Source organism: Coregonus clupeaformis, unplaced genomic scaffold (genome assembly GCF_020615455.1).
Source record: "Coregonus clupeaformis isolate EN_2021a unplaced genomic scaffold, ASM2061545v1 scaf0260, whole genome shotgun sequence".
Taxonomy (NCBI): Eukaryota; Metazoa; Chordata; class Actinopteri; order Salmoniformes; family Salmonidae; genus Coregonus; species Coregonus clupeaformis.
The window spans coordinates 217501-240000 of NW_025533715.1; the positions used below are offsets into that span (position 1 = coordinate 217501).

At 45.6% G+C, this 22500-nt stretch overlaps 1 protein-coding gene across 11 annotated transcripts in view; it reads left to right on the forward strand.

Moving 5' to 3' along the window:
- tenm3 (teneurin transmembrane protein 3) overlaps window positions 1-22500 on the forward strand; it is a 274702-nt gene that overhangs the window by 101393 nt on the left and 150809 nt on the right. For 8 of the 11 annotated variants that reach the window (XM_041868495.2, XM_045214458.1, XM_045214459.1 and 5 more), the window contains one exon: window positions 13020-13244. The exons of the other annotated variants lie outside the window; for them this stretch is intronic. In XM_041868495.2, coding sequence (XP_041724429.2) covers window positions 13020-13244 — 225 coding nt within the window. The remainder of the gene's footprint in view (window positions 1-13019; window positions 13245-22500) is intronic. 11 annotated transcript variants of the gene reach the window in all.

Genomic DNA, 22500 nt, shown 5'->3' on the forward strand with positions numbered 1-22500 from the left:
GTCTTGTTGTTTGAAGTACTGCCAACTTTGATGTATTTCCATCTATTTATTCTGTAAAAATACATGGTATATTTCAGTGTTCTTTGCATATAAAGTTGTGTATGAAGTTATGGTCTCTTCATACTGAGGCCTGTATAATATAACGTAGATAGCTGTTGTTTGAAAAGGCAGAATGGACCGCTGTGTACAGATGGTCTATTTGTATGGACAGAGTCGTCTGCTGGGACTGAGATGGTGGGATAGTTTCCTCTCCTCGGCTTGGCCCAGGCTTAAGTCCAATGCGACTGAGGCATCATGCTGGGTCCGAACACTATGCCTGAACTAGCATTAGCATTTCTGTTCATCCCTGGGCCCCATTCCCAGTATGTATCTCAGCTTTCCACCCCAAATATTCCCTCCCAAAAAAACATCATTATTCCTGAGTCCCTCAGCATTATTCCTGTTCAGTTGGGAACAGCTTTTGAGTTACTCCAATTCTCAGTTTTCTTTTTTTCTCTGTATTTCATATATCTGCATATCAAAGAGATCCTGCAGGAACATATTGTCTACGTTTCTCAACCTGGGTAATCCTCACACAAAGAAGGAGGGAGGGAGGGAGGGAGGGAGGGAGGGAGGGATCAAGAGAGCGAGAACCTGAACCCTACAGCTGAGGGAACAACAACAAGTGTGTGAAGAGCGAGAGAAAAGGACAGAATTGTATTTGTGGGAACGTGTATATGTATATTTGATCGAAGGAAAATGTTGGTGTGTGCGTTTGGAAAAAGGGAATAGTTCTGCTTTTTAAAATCAGTGATAATCTATGTGGGTAAGAATGTGTGTGTGTGACTGTGTTTTCACAGGTCCTGTGCTGGTCAGTCACTAAACCATGTTAATGACCTCTCTCTGGTCTCTGGCTAAACACACACACCATGGTAATGACTCTGTCTCTCTGAGCTCTAGTCTCTGGCTGGGGAAACACTACATCTCAATCACCCTGAAGGACACATTCACTTTACTACAGCACTATAGCAACAACCTGGCCCTTACTGCTGGGGTCATTATGTGTGTGTGTGTGCATGTGGGTGTGTGTGTGCATCGGTGTGGATGCTCGTGGGTGTGTGTCTGCCTAGACCCTCTCTGTGCCTGTGTGTGTAGTAACCACCACTGATGGACTAATTGCCCATGTTATTTGCGGTGGGAAGTGGTTGATTACACTGTTTGTTTGGGCTGTGTGTGTGTGTGTGTGTGTGCGTGTGTGTGTGTGTGTGTGTGTGAGTGTGGGTGGAGGAAGGTTAAGGGTTAAGCGCTTCATAAGAACCCAATCAGTCCCTACAGTTCTGCTGCCTCGGCTTCTCTACAATCACAATCACTGGCCATGACCTCATTTCTCTTTACTCTTTACAACCTGACACCAGCAGCTGGGACTATCACGATGCTGTAATCTAGAAAGTATTCTCTTATTTGGTCAAAACGAATTCAGCTGGATGTTTCTAAGGGTTTTAAGAAGTGAGGGTAGTTATTCAAGTTGAGTTGAGCTGTAGTAGTAGACTGGGTAATGAGAGCAGATGTGCTTGTGCCCCCCTTTTGCCACAGAGACCAGAGAACATTAAGATCCTGCGTCAATCATGAATCATTGTAAATTGAATCGCGTGCTCGGAGGCGCTCTGCAACGCACCGGTCGGATCATAATGACAGCAACACACACACACACACACACACACACACACACACACACACACACACACACACACACACACATCATAATGGTGGTATTATAGATACGTTCCTTCCTCCATCTCTATAATATTATCATCAAAATGATGAAGTCATCTCTAAACTCAATTTACACCATCTGTCTTCATTTTGACCCTCGCATCACAGACATACACCATTATTCATTCATACGTGTGTGTGTGTGTGTGTGTGTGTGTGTGTGTAGGGATGTATGTGTGGTGTGAGGGGTTGGTGGGGGGGAGAGTGTGTGTGTTCGATCGATTGAACGATCTGTCCCCCCCACCATATTATTCCTAAGAATAAGGTTATTGATATAACACCAGTGTTTGTGTGTGTATCTTCTAATTTATAAGCAGTAAACGGTTGATAACATCTCTCACCCATCCTATCATCTCAGCATTATTTGACATACGTCCATCAGGCAGGTTAGCGTTTCTCTTCATGAATCTTGCTCTGTAGAGTGGTCACTAGCTGGCACAGCCACAAAGTCCTAAAGTCTGATTTTAACCCTAAACCTAACCACACTGCTAACCCTAATGCCTAACCCTAACCTTAAACTAAGACCAAAAAGCTAATTTTAGTTGTCATTCATTTTTCCAATATAGCCAATTTTGACTTTGCAGCTGGCCTAAGGGGGTTCTGCCTCCAGGACAAGAGTCATGACAATAAAGGTCAACCTGCATCCATTAGGTGACAAGTACCCATGGATTGTTATCCTAGCATCCTAGAAGGCCTGATTCTCCACACCACCCCAGGCCTGTGTTTCACTGGGCAAAGGTTACGGCAGAATCACTGTTGATGTTATCAGTTGTTCAGCAGCTCAGAGAGATGTAATATTAGCAGATGATGATTGGCTAATTTCACCCTTACTCCCGGAGACGTCGTTCTATTGATCGAGCCGATTGGCGCACGGCCGGGTTAACGCAGGTGACGGTGTAAGCTGATTTGTTGCACTTTTTCTCTCTTCCTTATCCACTGTCTTTTTTCCTTCCCACGCTCAACGCTCTCCCTTGAATGCCCACCCAAACATCTCATCTCTCATTGCAGCCCTCACACACGTACACACACTTGGACACACAAATGTACGTTCAAACACACACCCACTCGCTGTACACACACGTACAAGAACGTAAACACACACACCTCTACTGCGGGTGCTTTGGAATTTCCCCAGAAGCACCCGCATGTAACATATTGCGTTGGTCACAGTCACACACACACACACACACACACACACACACACACACACACACACACACACACACACACACACACACACACACACACACACACACACACACACACACACACACACACACACTCTGTGGGCTGCCAGGTCTAAATACAGGTGTTAACACGCCTGCTACGGTAGTCCCATTTATTTCTGTCGTCTTTAGTGTTTCCTGAAAGGAGGCGTTGCTGCTTGAAGGGACTGGTGCCCATTTACTTCACAGGCAGGGAGGGACGCTTTTCTTCTCTTCTCTCTCTCTCTCTTTCTCTCTCTCTCCTTCTCTCCTTCCTCTCTCTTTCCTGCTCTCGTTCTGTTCTTTCTGAGCGGGCTCCTCAGCGGTTCTATCACCGTTTCGTTTCCCCCGTGGCCTGAGGGGAGGAGGGCTGAGGAGAAGGAAGGGGTTGAGCAACAGAGAGAGAGAGAGAGTGAAAAGACGAGTGAGGGAGATGGAAAGACAAGAAGGAGAAAGTGGAAGGGTTAGTGCAGGCGTAGTCGCAACTGTAAAAGACATAAACACACTCCGAGGCTCCACAGTGTTCAACCCACATTCTTCTGTGTGTGTGAGTGTGTGTGTTTATGTAGTGTACTCTGACATGTATCAGTATCAGTGTGTGCACTCGAACTCCACAAGCAGATTCTGTGTGTTCAGAATAGGAATTTTTAAGCCTATGTCCAGCGGCAGTACAGAAAAAGACAGTTAAAGATTAACATCTCAGCTCAAGCGCCACAAACTGTTCACTACAGCTTCCATATAAGTACAGCCTTCATATAAGTGAGGTCTTCACAGCTATACTTAGTGGAGCTTCACCACAGCACATAGCTCAGTCTTTTGACTGATTGCAGGTTTAGCCAAAGCTCTCTTTACAGCTAGCCATAATGCTAACAGACCCATCAGAGCCTACGATCAACTCTTAAGTGAAATGAATGGTATTTCTAATACCTGAACACCTGGCTAGCTTATGTGCACACACACTCGGATACGCACGCAACACACACACGGACACACGGCTAGCTAACCCCCCTCGCCGCTCCCAAACTCATATGTCATCCATGCCTGGTTTAGCAGGATGACACGTACTTCCTGCTGGATTATGAGGACACACTGGAGAGACTGTAACCCTGAGCAGGGTCGGTCCCAATGTCCTAATTTCAGCCCTTGAGCCCCACTTTGTCATAATGCTTTGTCATAGCGTGACCAGCGTAGCCACCTCTGCGCTATCAGTAATGTGTCATCCCTTCTGGTTTACATTTACATTTTACATTTTAGTCATTTAGCAGATTATTTTAATAGACAGATTCAGACTGTCATATGTTTTTTTTTACCTCTGGGTTTAATAAGCCCTCGCTGCAGAAAGTCTCCAGAAATGGCCTCTAAATAAATAACTTATGGCCTGTTGCCCTAATCCTGGTCCACTCTCCTCCCCATCTCTCTTTTCTCTCACTCTCTCCATCTTTCTCTCTCTCTATTCACTCCTCTATTCCCTGTGAGTCTGGGTGTGAGTTAGGAGCGTGTGTTGGGAGGGGTCTGGGTATAGCTGCTTGTCTTCTCTATGTCCCATCGAAATGTGTATGTATGGCTGTCTTTGTCCCCTGCTGAATGGGGACGGGGGGACAGTGCTGTGGGTCTAACGAGGCGTGACACGGCCCTTTGCTAGCCGGGTCCCATCACACACACATGCTAATTAGGACCACGAATGAACTCTACAGAACCCCTATTGAAGAAGACACACACACACTCTCAGACATACACACACACACACACACACGCACAAACATACACACACACACATTTCCCTGTCCCTGTTTGCATGGCTCTGATGTACTGCGGTCACATGACACACACACACACACACAAACACACACATAACTCACACACCCTCATGAGCTAACACTCGTTATCTCACCGTCCGCCAAATAGAAATAAAGAACTTTTACTGAAGTGCCTGACCCCTCTCGCCAATCCTTTGGGTCACTGTCTCTCTCTCTCGTCTATCTTGTTCCCTCTCTCTCTTTCTCTATCTATCTTTTCCTCTGGCTCTTTCTGTGTCATTCTCTGTCATATGTGAAGGGCAGATAAAGCGGTAAGCAGATTCTCCAAGAGCAAACAGAATCATACTCTTTCATAGTTATCATTAGAACAAAGATGGCCGCCATTTCTCCTTGCCTTCTTCTTTGTATGAATTGCCGTAACTGCCTCTCCTCCCATCCTCTTTCTGCTTCCTTATCTCCTCTATTGCTTGTTTCTAGAAGAAGTGCAGAGTTGGATTGTCATCTTATCTGCCTTTCCTCTCTCCTCTCTCCTCTCTCCTCTCTCTTCTCTCCTCTCCCCTCCCCTCTCCCCTCTCCCCTCTCCCCTCTCCTCTCTCCTCTCTCCTCTCTCCCCTCTCCTCTCTCCTCTCTCCTCTCTCTTCTCTCCTCTCTCCTCTCTCTTCTCCTCTCCTCTCTCCTCCCTCCCTCCCCTCTCCCTCCCTCCCCCCTCCCTCCTCCTCCTCTCTCCTCTCTCTTATCTCTTCTCTCCTCCCCTCTCCTCTCTCCTCTCCTCTCTCCTCTCTCTTATCTCTTCTCTCCTCCCCTCTCCTCTCTCCTCCCCTCTCTCCTCTCTCCTCTCTCTCCTCTCTCCTCTCCCCTCTCTCCTCTCTCCTTTCTCTCCTCTCTCCTTTCTTCTCTCTCCTCTCTCTTCACTCCTCTCCTCCCTCCTCTCTCCTCTCCTCTCACTTCTCTCCTCCACTCTCTCCTCTCTCTTCTCTCCTCTCTCCTCTCTCCCATCCTCTCTCCTCTCCTCTCCTCTCTCCTCTCTTCTCTCATCTCTCTCCTATCCTCTTACTTCTCTCCTCCCCTCTCTCCTCTCTCTTCTCTTCTCTCCTCTCCTCTCTCCTCTCTCCTCTCTCCTCTCTCCCCTCTCCTATCTCCTCTCTCCCCTCTCTTCTCTCCTCTCCTCTCCTCTCTAATCTCTCCCCTCCTCTCTCCTCTCCTTGGTAGTAAAAGGAGGGGGCTGTAAATACAGCAGTAGTTGGCAGTGTACGGTTGTGTGTGTGTGTTCGTGTGTATATATATATATATGCTCATGAGTGTGTGTGTGTGTTTGTGCTGGGGGGGGGGCTGTGTGTGCTTGCTTGCGGAGTAAAAGGCGGTGAGTACAGTAGTGTGTCCTTCAGACTAGTTGGTTGTGACAGAGAGAGAGTGGTCTGAGCAGTGTGAGACAGATGGAGAGAGAGATGGAGGTCTGGTGTACAGCCCCTCCAGCTTGTAAAGGCTTCTCCTTCTCTCCCACTCCCTCACCATAATATTGATTTGAATATTTAAACCCTCAACAACCTCAACATTCGCAACTTGTTCGAAACAGATTAACAGTGAGCGCACACACTCACACAAACGCACACAGACAAAAACCCTCATTCACACACACTCTAACACACAGAGACAAAAACCCTTGTTCACACATAGACACACACATTTGCACCTTCCTCACACACACACACACACACTCTTTCCCCACACACACACTCCTCTCCTCCCTCTCCTAGCATGAAGTCAGTAGAAAAAGGAAGACGTTGATTGGTTTTGACCTGGTGTCAGAAGAGAGATGCTTTCCTCAGAACAGCATGAAGAAGCAGACAAAAGCGAAAATCAATGGCTGACAAACACAGACATGTTGGGCTGATACATGACTGACTGGCTGGCTGACTGGCTGGCTGGCTGGCTGGCTGGCTGGCTGGTTGACTGACTGACTGGCTGACTGACTGGCTGACTGACTGACTGACTGACTGGTTGGCTGGCTGACTGACTGACTGACTGGCTGGCTGACTGACTGGCTGACTGGCTGGCTGGCTGGCTGACTGGCTGGCTGACTGACTGACTGGCTGGCTGACTGGCTGGCTGGCTGGCTGGCTGACTGGCTGACTGACTGGCTGGCTGGCTGGCTGACTGGCTGACTGGCTGACTGGCTGGCTGACTGGCTAACTGGCTGGCTGACTGGCTAACTGGCTGGCTGACTGGCTGGCTGGCTAGCTGACTGGCTGACTGGCTGACTGACTGACTGGCTGACTGGCTGACAGGTGTGGAAAGAAGCCTGTAGGGCTACAACACCATCTCATAATAACCTCTTACACATATACACACAAACACTGCATTTTCAACTTGTCAAATAAGATATATATATATAAAAGGTACATGCAATAGTGCAATCAACCAAAGGCGATGTGATATGCTGATTGGGTTAGCCAGTTAAACGTGAGACATGCTGATTGGGTTAGCCAGTTAAACGTGAGACATGCTGATTGGGTTAGCCAGTTAAACGTGAGACATGCTGATTGGGTTAGCCAGTTAAACGTGAGACATGCTGATTGGGTTAGCCAGTTAAACGTGAGACATGCTGATTGGGTTAGCCAGTTAAACGTGAGACATGCTGATTGGGTTAGCCAGTTAAACGTGAGACATGCTGATTGGGTTAGCCAGTTAAACGTGAGACATGCTGATTGGGTTAGCCAGTTAAACGTGAGACATGCTGATTGGGTTAGCCAGTTAAACGTGAGACATGCTGATTGGGTTAGCCAGTTAAACGTGAGACATGCTGATTGTGTTAGCCGGTTAAACGTGAAACATGCTGATTGGGTTAGCCGGTTAAACGTGAGACATGCTGATTGGGTTAGCCAGTTAAACGTGAGACATGCTGATTGGGTTAGCCAGTTAAACGTGAGACATGCTGATTGGGTTAGCCAGTTAAACGTGAGACATGCTGATTGGGTTAGCCGGTTAAACGTGAGACATGCTGATTGGGTTAGTCGGTTAAATGTGAGACATGCTGATTGGGTTAGCCAGTTAAACGTGAGACATGCTGATTGGGTTAGCCGGTTAAACGTGAGACATGCTAATTGGGTTAGCCGGTTAAACGTGAGACATGCTGATTGGGTTAGCCGGTTAAACGTGAGACATGCTGATTGGATTAGCCGGTTAAACTTGAGTAAATAATGTTGTGTTCTGAGTGGCCTACAGAGGTTGGACTGATTTGAGAGTTACTGTTTGGTTGTAGGGGTTTGAAGATACAAATCAAACCCTTCCACACACACACACACACACTCCTCTTCAGATTGTGCAGCTTGCCAGGGAGTAGGCCATATATAGGGTAAGGCAGGAGCTTAATGTCCTGGGAATGTTCTGGGTAGTTTGCTGGGAAGGGTACTAACTTATTTTGTCTTTAGAGTTCAAATAGTTGGAACACCCCTTGGTACTGCTTTAGAGAGAAAGAAAAGAGTATTCCTCCAAGGGGCCTTGGTGTGTGTGTGTTTCTCTGCAGTGCGGACAGGGACCCACACAGCTGGCTCAGTCACAGCTCTTTTCCTTTCTTCCCCCTCTCCTCCCCTTCTCTCCTTCCTTTTTTAGAAAGTTTGTTTGTTTGCGGCGCTGGGGAGGGGAGAAAGGAAAAGAGAGCGAGAGGGAGAGGGGGAGAGAGAAGGAGAGAGAGGAAGAGAGAGGAACAGAGAGTATAATGTATTCCGTGTGACATTTGCATGTCTTTTTCCCTCCTCTACTCATCCAGAGGGCTTGTTCTGAAGTGTGGTTGGTATGAGGGCCACATAGCAGTGGTTGGTATGAGGGCCACATAGCAGTGGTTGGTATGAGGGCCACAGAGCAGTGGTTGGTATGAGGGCCACAGAGCAGTTGTTGGTATGAGGGCCACAGAGCAGTGGTTGGTATGAGGGCCATAGAGCAGTGGTTGGTATGAGGGCCACAGAGCAGTGGTTGGTATGAGGGCCACAGAGCAGTGTGCAACCACAGATCATGGTCTACTCCTAAACACCTCTCACTGATTTGTCTCTCACTGCACTAAAGTGGTTCAACACACACACACACACAGTCAGATCTAGCAGCCCCTGTGTGTTGATTAGCTAGCAGGCAGTGCTGGTCATTGCTGATGGCGCAGGGAGAGAGGGAGGGAGGGACAGAAGTAACCACAGGGCCAAGCTGAGAGAAGGAGGAGGAAGGGAGTTTTAAAAAGAAAAGCTTTCCCTTAGTAGCAGGCACATCACCAAATACACTGGTTTAGCCTCTAAGTGTAATCTCTCTCTTTCTTTCTGTCTCTCTCTTTCACACACACACACACACACAGCCCTCTCCTTGGGTCCCTCCACACTTATTAATTGCCTCCACTTTTCTTCATTGGCCCATGCTGGCACACACACACAGGACGAGAGCGAGCCCATGAGGAGCCACAGGGTGCGGATCATACCCATCATGCACCTGTGAACCTTCCCAGCATGCCTGCATAGAGCTATGCACCAAGACTGTCAGGAAGAAACACTCCACTGAAGCCTGTAGACACACACACACACACACACACAGCACACACACACACACACACAGCACACAGAGCATACACATACACTGCAGGGACAGAGATTCACTCCTGTTATGCAATATACATCTCTATCAGTCTATTACAACCTTAAACATCTCTATCAGTCTATCAAACCTTTAACATCTCTATCAGTCTATCAAACCTTTAACATCTCGATCAGTCTATCAAACCTTTAACATCTCTATCAGTCTGTTACAACCTTTAACATCTCGATCAGTCTATTACAACCTTTAACATCTCTATCAGTCTGTTACAACCTTTAACATCTCTATCAGTCTGTTACAACCTTTAACATCTCTATCAGTCTATCAAACCTTTAACATCTCTATCAGTCTGTTACAACCTTTAACATCTCGATCAGTTTGTTACAACTTTTAACATCTCAATCAGTCTGTTACAACCTTTAACATCTCGATCAATCTGTTACAAACTTTAACATCTCAATCAGTCTGTTACAACCTTTAACATCTCGATCAGTCTATTACAACCTTTAACATCTCGATCAGTCTGTTACAACCTTTAACATCTCGATCAGTCTGTTACAACCTTTAACATCTCAATCAGTCTATCAAACCTTTAACATCTCGATCAGTCTGTTACAACCTTTAACATCTCTATCAGTCTGTTACAACCTTTAACATCTCTATCAGTCTGTTACAACCTTTAACATCTCTGTCAGTGTCTCTCGATTTTGTCTCTCTATCTTAATCTATCTGTCTGCTGGTTGTCTGTTTGTCAATCTAATCCAGCCATCCGTCCGTCTATATGCTGTCTATCTATTTCCCCCTCTCTCTCTGACGGTCTGTAAGTCTCTCTCTCTCTCTCTCTCTCTCTCTCTCTCTCTCTCTCTCTCTCTCTCTCTCTCTCTCTCTCTCTCTCTCTCTCTCTCTCTCTCTCTCTCTCTCTCTCTCTCTCTCTCTCTCTCTCTCTCTCTCTCTCTCTCTCTCTCTCTCTCTCTCTCTCTCTCTCTCTCTCTCTCTCTCTCTCTCTCTCTCTCTGTGGCCTTGTCTTTACTTTGCTCTTAATTAAGAGTGATTGTTAAAGAGCATCAAGAGAGACTTTGACCACAGGCGATACACACACACTCAGATTCCTCTCACAATTGTCTGTCCTCATTATTGAAGTGGTTGGGGGTTTGAGTCAGTGTAATATTGGAGAAGAGGGGACATATCACCAGCTACAGTTTTTAATGCCTACTTGTGTTAATTTTTGGGGGGTCACACACACACGCAGGCAGGTACACACACTCACATGCCACCCCCTCACACACACCCACTAATCCAGGTCCCAGTGGTGCAAGGGCAGGTTAATATCTCCTTAATTGGTTACAAGGCTGATACAGGGCTGAGCAGTATGGAACAGAGATATAACTGATATAGGGCTGAGCAGTATGGAACAGAGATATAACTGGGCTAGAGTCCCACACGACTTCTCTACTTCTAATTGTGTTCCTCCCATCAGCTGTATGTAACACAGTAGCCCTCCATCAATCAATCACATTCATTTATGAAGCCCTTTTTACATCAGCAGTTGTCATAAAGTGCTTATACAGAAACCCAGCCTAAAACCCCAGAGAGCAAGCAATGCAGATGTAGAAGCACGGTGGCATCTCACAAATAAATAAATAAATGTCCGGTTAATTAAAAGGAATACATTTGTTTTTTTCCATCCTGTCCTTTTCCCCTCTGACTGTATGAGATTTGTGTGGAGAGAGGAGGGCATGATGGGAACAGGAGAAAGAGAAAGTAATTACATGACTTCAGGGACACACGACACAGTATGGACTAGACAGTGAGAACTCTCTGGGGTCAAAGTAGGGCATCGCAGGAGTGTGTGTGTGTGTGTGTGTGTGTGTGTGTGTGTGTGTGTGTGTGTGTGTGTGTGTGTGTGTGTGTGTGTGTGTGTGTGTGTGTGTGTGTGTGTGTGTGTGTGTGTGTGTGTGTGTGTGTGTGTGTGTGTGTGTGTGTGTGTGTGTGTGTGTGTGTGCAGGGAAAACATGAGCAGAGCACGCTGACAAGCCACTCACACACCTACACACTCACTCTGTTAAAAAATTAATGTCTAACCTATTTTATATTTTCTAACTTTCTCTCATAGATGTACTGTATTTTATATCTCTGTGTTTGTATATATCTAGCTACTATAAGATGGATGGATGGATGGATGGTGTAATTGCTGTAAAAAGAAAGAAAGATATGAGATATGTAAAGCTGTGGGCTCATGAACAGGGACCACTAAAGCCTTTATGGAGCCATCTGTCACAACTAAGTGAGCTGTTATGTATTTACATTATAGCCTACACACACACACACACACACACACACACACACACACACACACACACACACACACACACACACACACACACACACACACACACACACACACACACACATAACACACACACACACACACACACACACACACACACACACACACAGACACACACACACAGACACACACACACACACACACACACACACACACTTCCCCATCATCGCCTGTTTTCCTGCCTGAAGGGTATATAGCCTGTTATCCATATCTTGATGACTATATGAGAATACAGTTGACGTGGAAATGGCCTCGCGCTGTCATCAAGTAGACAGCAGTGAAGTCCTACTAGACGTACGAGGCGACTATCTCGGTTTTTCAATCTTGTAAGTTGAAAAAGCCCATCTGCAAGCGGCCCGGTGGTGTAGATGTGAAACATAGTCATGCATTTCCATATGAGACGGTTGTATAATGTGGTATGTCTTCATCATTCTGGTCTAGTTGACTTGAGCAGCCATAAGATAAAGCTCAGAAGGCATCGTCGGTGTCTATATTCAGCGAATTCTTCCACAGAAAGGCAGTCAGTGTTTTGATTAAAGAATCCCATCTCCGTCTTTTTTGCGACTCAGTCATTTCTTCAGACGCCTGCCTTTCCCTCCTCCCGGGAAAATCGGAAATTGTCCTCCCCGATTCAGACGGTCTCCCCACAACAATCGCTGCAGGAAATTGGGCTTTAGCTGAAAGAAACTCATCAGGGCCAAGTAACAAAGGAGGGGTGGTGCTCTCTCCTGTGTGATCTGCTAATAACGGCCTTAAAGAAGTGACTGTGGGCCCCGATCTAAAGTAGTGCCCTATAAATGTCAAAAGAGTGCCATTTGGGCCGCTGACCAGGAGTGTTGTTGCAGTGGTGTTGTCTCTGCATTGTGCAGCCATTGCTATTCTGTATCTGTGATGAAGGCATTGTGTGTGTGTGTGTGTGTGTGTGTGTGTGTGTGTGAACTCAAGACACACTTAATACATTCTTGGAAACCAGTTGGCTTTGTATGAATGTGTCAGTGTATTTCTGTATGTGTGTGGTGTCTAGGAAGAGGTGATTGTGGTCTGAATTTTTGGGGAACTCAAGTTGGCATTGTGTGATAACCATGACTAGCTAATTGGTTCAAATGACCACAGTCACCAAGTTGTTATGTATGCCAGAGGAAGATACACAATCTAGTGAATACAGACGCAATAATGTCAGGGTTATTGACTAACAAACCAAGTATTCACCCAGGCAAACCAACTGTCACATTAATGTCCCATTATCACCTGATTTCCTTTTACTTTCTATGTTAGTATGAGTAATACTAGCAAAATCTGTATTTTCTGTTGCCATAGTTTCATGTTGTGTTGAGTGTATTGTTTGTTTGTTTTCTTTTTGTTTATGGGTGGTTTTATTCTTTTCTTTAGGTTCTCCCATGCCATCCTCTCTATCCAGCCCATCAGTCACTGACCATTCACACTCGCAACCACCATCACCCAATCTCCATGACAACCAGAGCTCGTTGCTAAGTAGCGCCAGCGCCCATCCGGCGGTCCATGAGTCGGACGAGGACGAGGAAGAGTACGCAGCCACGCTGTACTTACCTGTAACGCAGGTCACAGCTCACAGCCACCACGGCCTCGCCTGTAATGGTAAGGCACAACGCCCCTACAATGTTCTCACAACCTTCTCTCCCTTGACTGCACAACGTTCCCACAACCTTCTTTCTTTTACTATATAATGTTCTCACAATTTTTATTTTCACCTTTATTTAACCAGGTAAGCCAGTTGAGAACAAGTTCTCATTTACAACTGCGACCTGGCCAAGATAAAGCAAATCAGTGTGATAAAAACAACAACACAGAGTTACATATGGGGTAAAACAAAACATAAAGTCAAAAATACACCAGAAAATATATATACAGTGTGTGCAAATGTAGCAAGTTATGGAGGTAAGGCAATAAATAGGCCATAGTGCAAAATAATTACAATTAGTATTAACACTGGAATGATAGATGTGCAAGAGATGATGTGCAAATAGAGATACTGGGGTGCAAATGAGCAAAATAAATAACAATATGGGGATGAGGTAGTTGGGTGGGCTAATTTCAGATGGGCTGTGTACAGGTGCAGTGATCGATAAGGTGCTCTGACAACTGAGGCTTAAAGTTAGTGAGGGAGATAAGAGTCTCCAGCTTCAGAGATTTTTGCAATTCGTTCCAGTCATTGGCAGCAGAGAACTGGAAGGAATGGCGGCCAAAGGAGGTGTTGGCTTTGGGGATGACCAATGAGATATACCTGCTGGAGCGCATACTACGGGTGGGTGTTGCTATGGTGACCAATGAGCTAAGATAAGGCAGGGATTTGCCTAGCAGTGATTTATAGATGGCCTGGAGCCAGTGGGTTTGGCGATGAATACGTAGTGAGAACCAGCCAACCAGCGTACAGGTCACAGTGGTGGGTAGTATATGGGGTTTTGGTGACAAAACGGATGGCACTGTGATAGACTACATCCAATTTGCTAAGTAGAGTGTTGGAGGCTATTTTGTAAATGACATCACAGAAGTCAAGGATCGGTAGGATGGTCAGTTTTACGAGGGCATGTTTGGCAGCATGAGTGAAGGAGGCTTTGTTGCGAAATAGGAAGCCAATTCTAGATTTAACTTTGGATTGGAGATGCTTAATGTGAGTCTGGAAGGAGAGTTTACAGTCTAACCAGACACCTAGGTATTTGTAGTTGTCCACATACTCTAGGTCAGACCCGTCGAGAGTAGTGATTCTAGTCGGGTGGGCGGGTGCCAGCAGCGTTCGATTGAAGAGCATGCATTTAGTTTTAATAGTGTTTAAGAGCAGTTGGAGGCTACTGAAGGAGTGTTGTATGGCATTGAAGCTCGTTTGGAGGTTAGTTAACACAGTGTCCAATGAAGGGCCAGATGTATACAAAATGGTGTCGTCTGCGTAGAGGTGGATCTGAGAGTCACCAGCAGCAAGAGCGACATCATTGATATACACGGAGAAAAGAGTCGGCCCAAGAATTGAACCCTGTGGCACCCCCATAGAGACTGCCATAGGTCCAGACAACAGGCCCTCCGATTTGACACATTGAACTCTATCTGAGAAGTAAATGGTGAACCAGGCGAGGCAGTCATTTGAGAAACCAAGGCTATTTAGTCTGCCAATAAGAATGCGGTGGTTGACAGAGTCAAAAGCCTTGGCCAGGTCGATGAAGACGGCTGCACAATACTGTCTATTATCGATCGCGGTTATAATATCCTTGAGCGTGGCTGAGTTTCACCCATGACCAGCTCGGAAACCGGATTGCATAGCGGAGAAGGTACGGTGGGATTCGAAATGGTTGGTGATCTGTTTGTTAACTTGGCTTTCAAAAACTTTCGAAAGGCAGGGCAGGATGGATATAGGTCTGTAACAGTTTGGATCTAGAGTGTCACCCCCTTTGAAGAGGGGGATGACTGCGGCAGCTTTCCAATCTCTGGGGATCTCAGACGTTACGAAAGGGAGGTTGAACAGGCTAGTAATAGGGGTTGCGACAATTTCGGCGGCTAGTTTTAGAAAGAAAGGGTCCAGATTGTCTAGCCCAGATGATTTGTAGGGGTCCAGATTTTGCAGCTCTTTCAGAACATCAGCTGTCTGAATTTGTGGGAAGGAGAAGCAGGGGGGGCATGGGCAAGTTGCAGCGGAGGGTGCAGAGCTGGTGGCCGGGGTAGTGGTAGCATGGCCAGTCGTAACAAAATGCTTGTTGAAATTCTCGATTATTGTAGATGTCCTGAATGGTAAGGCACAACGTCCCTACAATGTTCTCACAACGTTCTCTTTCTGCACTCTATACCGTTCCCACAATGTGCACAACATCCTCACAATGTTCCCTCTCTTTACTGCACAACATTCCCTCAACGTTCCCTCTCTTTACTGTATAATGTTCTCACAACATCTTGTAATGGTAAGGCACAGCATTGTGGCAATGTTCCCTCTATTTACTCTCACAAAGTTTTCTCTCTTTACTGACAACAGAACATTTCTCTTTTCTCTATGTGTGGTTATGAAAATAGCCAGAACTTCCAGCTGTTTGATAGCCAGCCAGACCCTTTTAGAGACGTTACATATATTTAGTCTTCCCAGTCTATATGTCCTATCTCCCTGTCATGTGGTTGAAACCTCTGTCTGAACTGTGTGTCTGTTGTTTTAGCCTTTCTGTCTGTTATGACCATTGTTTGACATGTGTTGTAGATTTAGTCTGGTAATGGCTGACCCAATGTAGTTAGGGTTCAAGTTTAAATTAAGGTTTAAGTGCATCTCAAGTACATAGAGAGGACTAGTTTCTCCTAATGTGACATTAGAGAGACTCAGAGCCAAGCAGAGGGCAGTAGACAGACTGTGGATAGGAGACGGGAGTCTCTGTTAATAGGCCTATTGGCTGTGACTGCATCTCATTGTCATAGAGACAGGACTAGATTATGACAAGGTACTTCTCACCCCAACATGGCCCAGTTTCGGCCTGCCTCTCTCGCTCCCGCTGTCTGAGAGAAAGACTCACGCACACACACAGACACACACACAAACAAGCACAGACAAACACAGACACTCAGATTTGGCAATTCTACAGCTGCACCATCGAGAGCATCCTGACTGGTTGCATCACCGCCTGGTATGGCAACTGCTTGGCCTCCGACCGCAAGGCACTACAGAGGGTAGTGCGTATGGCCCAGTACATCACTGGGGCCAAGCTTCCTGCCATCCAGGACCTTTATACCAGGCAGTGTCAGAGGAAGGCCCTCAAAATTGTCAAAGACTCCAGCCACCCTAGTCATAGACTGTTCTCTCTGCTACCGCACGGCAAGCGGTACCGGAGTGCCAAGTCTAGGTCCAAAAGACTTCTCAACAGCTTTTACCCCCAAGCCATAAGACTCCTGAATAGCTAATCATGGCTACCCAGACTATTTGCACTGCCACCCCACCCCATATTTTTACGCTGCTGCTACTCTGTTAATTATTTATGCATAGTCACTTTAACTCTACCCACATGTACATATTACTTCAACTACCTCAACTAGCCGGTGCCCCCGCACATTGACTCTGCACCGGTACCCCCCTGTATATATAGCCTCCCTACTGTTATTTTATTTTACTTCTGCTCTTTTTTTCTCAACACTTTTTTGTTGTTGTTTTATTTTACTTTTTTATTAAAAATAAATGCACTGTTGGTTAAGGGCTGTAAGTAAGCATTTCACTGTAATGTCTGCACCTGTTGTATTCGGCGCATGTGGCCAATACAATTTGATTTGATTTGATTTGATCCACCCTCACTCCCAGTACCCCTGCCTCCTGTCATTCAGTACTCATTGGCCTTCATATCCCAACATTTATTTAGGGCTTCTCTGTGCAGCCTCAGTGCTCCCAGTCTGACTGCATCAGTGTCAGGGAGAGAGAGGGAAGGAGAGGAGAGGTCCTAACTTGTAATGGCTGTCACTACCAGACATTGGGCCTCCGCTGGATCTGCACTGGGAATCTAGAGGAGACAGGGCAGGGAATAGAGAGAGACGCTGGTTTTTGAGTGTGTTGTGTTCTTACCAAGGTTTCCTCCTGGCCTTATGCATGTATGTGCTCAATTAAAGCTGTTTATACACATATGAATGTACTTAATTAAACGGTTAGAAAACGGTCTTGTTTATATGCCGTTTATAGGCAGAACTTCAAATAGATTTGTACTGATTTTGTCATGTTTATCTGTAGAAGAGTCCATTTTGTCATGTTTATCTGTAGAAGAATCCATTTTGTCATGTTTATCTGTAGAAGAGTCCATTTTGTCATGTTTATCTGAGGAAGAGTCCATTTTGTCATATATCTGATCTAGTCATGTTCTCATGCGTCATTACTTAACGTTTTGCCTTTGATGGCTCAATTTATTGACATGAGCTATGAGGTTAGTTATGAATCTCTCTCCCTTCATACCCCTCAACATAATCACCAACAGACAGCGATCCAACACACACACACACACACACACACACACACACACACACACACACACACAGCTAACCACAACATCCACCATCCCCTCTAAATTCATCCTACGTTTATTACTGACGGAGGAAACTTCATTTCCACACTATATACACAGCCATATCCACGACCATCAAGACCGTTAAAAGCTAATCAGAGCCAGTTGAACATGAGGAAGTGAGATCTTACTATGATCCACGTCCCCTCAGAGCTTCTCTTCTTAGACCTTTTATATAGAGTGGTTCAACCATCTGATAGTCATCTGGACCTACAGCAGAGTAGCAGAGCAGTCTAGACCCAGACACACACACACACACACACACACACACACACACACACACGATACTTCCAACCCCAGACGCCCAAGCCTTCAGAAGACATCCCCGTTCCCCATTGACAGCTAGACTGACTGACTGAAAGGCTGAAAGTAAAGCTTCATGAAGAAAAAATACTTTGTCGCCACTTTACATTTTTAAGTAGGCAATTTTCGTAGGCGCGAGCCTCAATCGATGTCTAAACGGAAGACATTTTAACGAGACACCATACCTGGAGAGAGAAAGACGCTGTGAGGATTTTAGCTCTGGGAGCGATCATCGACAGGGATAATGAGAGAGAGACAGAGTGGGGAAGAGAAAGATGGAGACAGAAAGAGATTAAGAGAGAGAGAGACAGAGAGGAAGAGAGACACACAGAGAGAGACAGAGAGTTGGTCCCAGCGTCTTCATGTCAATCTTCCATCTCCATCTCCTCTTCTCAGTGACTGGGATCACTTAGTAAAGCAAACAGGCTCGCCGGCGCCCAGGTCCAGTCCATTCTGCTCCTCCTCTGAGACCTGGCATGAAACTGGATGAGTTGAGAGAGGGCGGGAGAGAGGAAGGGAACGAGAGAGGGAGAGGAAATTATAGAGAGACAAAGGGAGAGAGAAAGAGAGAGAGGGTCAGCTTGGAAGACTCTACAGTCTCCAGCCGCCTATACTAAATACTTGGTGGGCCAGAAAATAAGAGATGAAGGGTTAGCAGGGAGAGAAAGGGTCAGTCTACAGTCTCAGGCCTCTCTTACAGAAGTGCAATGGAAAAAATAAGCGAGGGAGGTAGAAATATGGATTAAGACTCTACTACCAATATTGCCTGAAAGAACTAGGCCAACCCGGCTGCAAACAATCTTTCGCACAAAAAAAGTGCTTGAAAAATAGAAGCTATTTGAGACAAAGCCATTGACAGATGGGCTTGAATGGAAGGGCACAGGCAGGACAATCAGAGAGAATGGACAGAATGCTGGAGACTCAGAGCCAACAAAGGGTGAAGGACTACTACGAAAACAGAAAAACAGAGAGCTCGGTGGAGAGAAGTACTCAGAGTGAACGAATGGAGAGAGAAAGAGAGAGAGACAGCGAGAGACCGAGAGAGATGGAGAGAGTTGAGAGTGGGTCAGTGTGAAGAGTCCAGTCTCCCATACTGAAGAGAAAAGGAGAAAGAACAGATGAAACAGGGTATGAAGGAGGCTTGTGAGGGGCTGGAGAGGAGAGTTGTTTGTGCTACTGGAAAGCCTGAAGGTCACAGTGGGTGACCCATTTATACAGGCCCTGGTCTCTCCCTCTCCTTCACACCGCTAGCCTCAGTCTTATACAACACCACAACAACCCTCAAGTGTTCTCATCTGTAAAGCTGAAGAGGAGAGAATAACTACTTTTGTGGTGCTTTTCCATCTAGACCTACCCTCACACCATGGGTTCACCAGTGTTTTATGTTACACATTGTGTATCTATTATTACATTTACATCATTTAGCAGACGCTCTTATCCAGAGCGACTTACAGTTAGTGCATATATATATATTTTTTTATACTGGCCCCCCGTGGGAATCGAACCCACAACCCTGGCGTTGCAAACGCCATGCTCTACCAACTGAGCTACATCCCTACGACAGAGCCTGGATTCGAACCAGGATCTCTAGTGGCACAGCTAGCACTGCGATGCAGTGCCTTAGACCACTGCGCCACTCGGGAGTTATTACTTTTATTATTACGTGTTTTGCTTTTCTATTATGTCTCTATTTTCTCTCTCTCTGCATTGTTGGGAAGGGCCCGTAAGTAAGGATGTAACTGTTGTTTACGAAGTCAAGAAAACATCACAGAATCTCATGTAAGGCGAGAGAGCACAGCATCAAAACACTGCCTCTCCTCTCTTCTAAGTGAAAGTCAACTTTGCTTAGACCACTCTTTCTCTCATGCAGCAAAATGCACTCTGTTGACCAGCTTTTCTTCCCCCATGAACCTCCTTTCCCCTCTTTTAAGAGAAAGAAAGAAAGAAAGCCTCCTTTCCCCTCTTGTCTCGGTACGAGGTATGTAAGGGTCAGGGTGTCTGCTTCAGTACCTTCTGTAAAGTCAAAAGCCCAAAATAATGAAAAAGACACGCTGCGGTGTCTGTCTGTCCGTCCGTCCGTCCGTCCGTCTGCCTGCCTGCCTGCCTGCCTGTCTGTCTGTCTGTCTGCCTGTCTGCCTGTCTGTCTGTCTGCCTGTCTGTCTTCCTGTCTGTCTGTCTGAAGGTCAAACATTGACTGTGCGGGCTCAGAATGTAACCCATGTCACAAAGATAGATGCCATAATCCCACAATACGTGAGGAGAGATGCATCGTGTGTGTTTGTGTGTGTGTGTATGTGTATGTGTGTGCGCATTTGTGCGTGTGTACATGAATATAAGGTTTCTTACATTCATTATGACTCAGGGTTACAACCTTTCCATGGTTGTTCTGTTTATACACAGCAGCTACTATGATTCATTTGTTTGTGGGAGTTTTCAGTCTCAGTAGCTTCAAATGGAGATCTGTGCATGTTTCCTTGAAAGCATTGTACAGTCATAACCCTGTTGTGTGGACCTGGCGGAGCGGCAAAGGAAATCTATCTATTTTCTATGGAACAGTCATGGAAGCCTCACACACACACACACACACACACACACACACACACACACACACACACACACACACACACCTCTCCCCAATCCTACACAGTGTGAATGTAAATGCAAATGGGGGGTCAAACAGAGCTGTGCCCAACACCACTACACTGTCTACTAGGTTCCACTTCAGTGGGTCCTCGTCTTGTGATGTTAGCGCTCTAGATGCCTGTGTAAAATGTGATATGCTTCCACTAAATCTCTATCCTTGCTGTCGCATGCACCCGTTCAGTGCTCATGAGAAATGCAGTAGTTTGAGATCGTCTCACCATGTTTTTTTTAGGACGTCTCATTATGCTAGCAGATACCCATAGACCTCCAGGCATTGCGCTAATGCTAGTTAGCATTGGCTTGCGAAACTACCTCTAACTTCCTTCATACTGGACACAGAGCCATAAAAATGGTATCCACAAGTTCATCTGACTCTGCCAAAATCCCGAAGTATCCCTTTAATGGACCAGGAATAACCATGGGTGAAAGCAATCTGCTTGTATGAACAATGAATATCGCTGTTTGTTTGTTGTTGTTGTTTGGGCATAGTGATGTCAACAATGAATATCATTGAATGGAATACCATTTTTGGTCTGTATCTTCGTAGCTGAGGTTAATTTGGAATCCCACTCTCGTGACTCGTGATCCAAATGTCGCCCTCGGACCTTGAGGATGTCCTCTTGGTCTGATGGTTAAGACACAAACCCCACCGGTTACACATACTTCTTCTCTGTCAGTGGATAAACTAGGCTATTACACGGATATAGAATCTTACACTGTATAAATGTTACATGAACGCACAATGCAATTACCACAGAACAAGGTATTTCAATTTCCCAGTGACATTGCACTTAATAATTCCTCCATACATTTGACTGGAAGGTACAACCTCACACTTAAAAGCCTCAACTCTCCCTTCCAGTATGTTATGTCAGGGAAATTCATCATTTAAGAAAGATGACTCTCCTTCACTTGCCCCCCTTTAAAGCAATTACACAGTCTCTCATTCCCTCCATCTCTCCATCCCTCCAGTAGATAGATCAGTCACCCAGGCAGGATTATTCATAAAAAATGACTCCCAAATGGCACCCTGTGTAGTGCACTACTTCTGACTAGGACCCATAGGGCTCTGGTCAAAAGTATTGCACTATATAGGGAATAGGGTGCCATTTGTGACGCTGCCTCAGTCTTGCTCATCTAAACATCTGAGATAGCCGTTTAGTACCCGCTCATGTCTCACATCTCCCTACCACCGTTTGAGAAATTACATTAGTATTTCTTCTTCTTCTTCTTCTTCTTCTTCTTCTTCTTCTTCTTCTTCTTCTTCTTCTTCTTCTTCTGCTTCTTCTTCTTCTTCTTCTTCTTCTTCCTCCTCCTGCTTCTCTTCTCTCCCTTTACAAGCTTTGACGCTCCATTGATCCCACTCTAATGATTTCCCCTCTGAGTTGGTCAATATTTAAGCAGCACTTTGTACCCAGAGAAAAATCATAGACACCTGGGCTGATAAATGTCATAACCCGTTGATATTTATCTTTCATAAATAGCAGCACGGTGCGACCGGACGGCGTGTTTGAAGAGCCAGAGGGCTGGAGATGAATTCAGATATGATCAGATATTCCTTTGATCTGGTCAGGTTTGAATGACAGCAGTGTAGAGTACAGGGATAAAGGCTGTGTCCAGTATGAGAGTCCTATGGGGCTGTGAGTTTTGTTCTGGTCTGGAAAGCCTCCTGGCCCTATACCATACTACTGTTAGATAGATAGATAGATAGATAGATAGATAGATAGATAGATAGATAGATAGATAGATAGATAGATAGATAGATAGATAGATAGATAGATAGATAGATAGATAGATAGATAGATAGATAGATAGATAGATAGATAGATAGATAGATAGATAGATAGATAGATAGATAGTTTGATGTTGTATGGTATTGGTAAGCC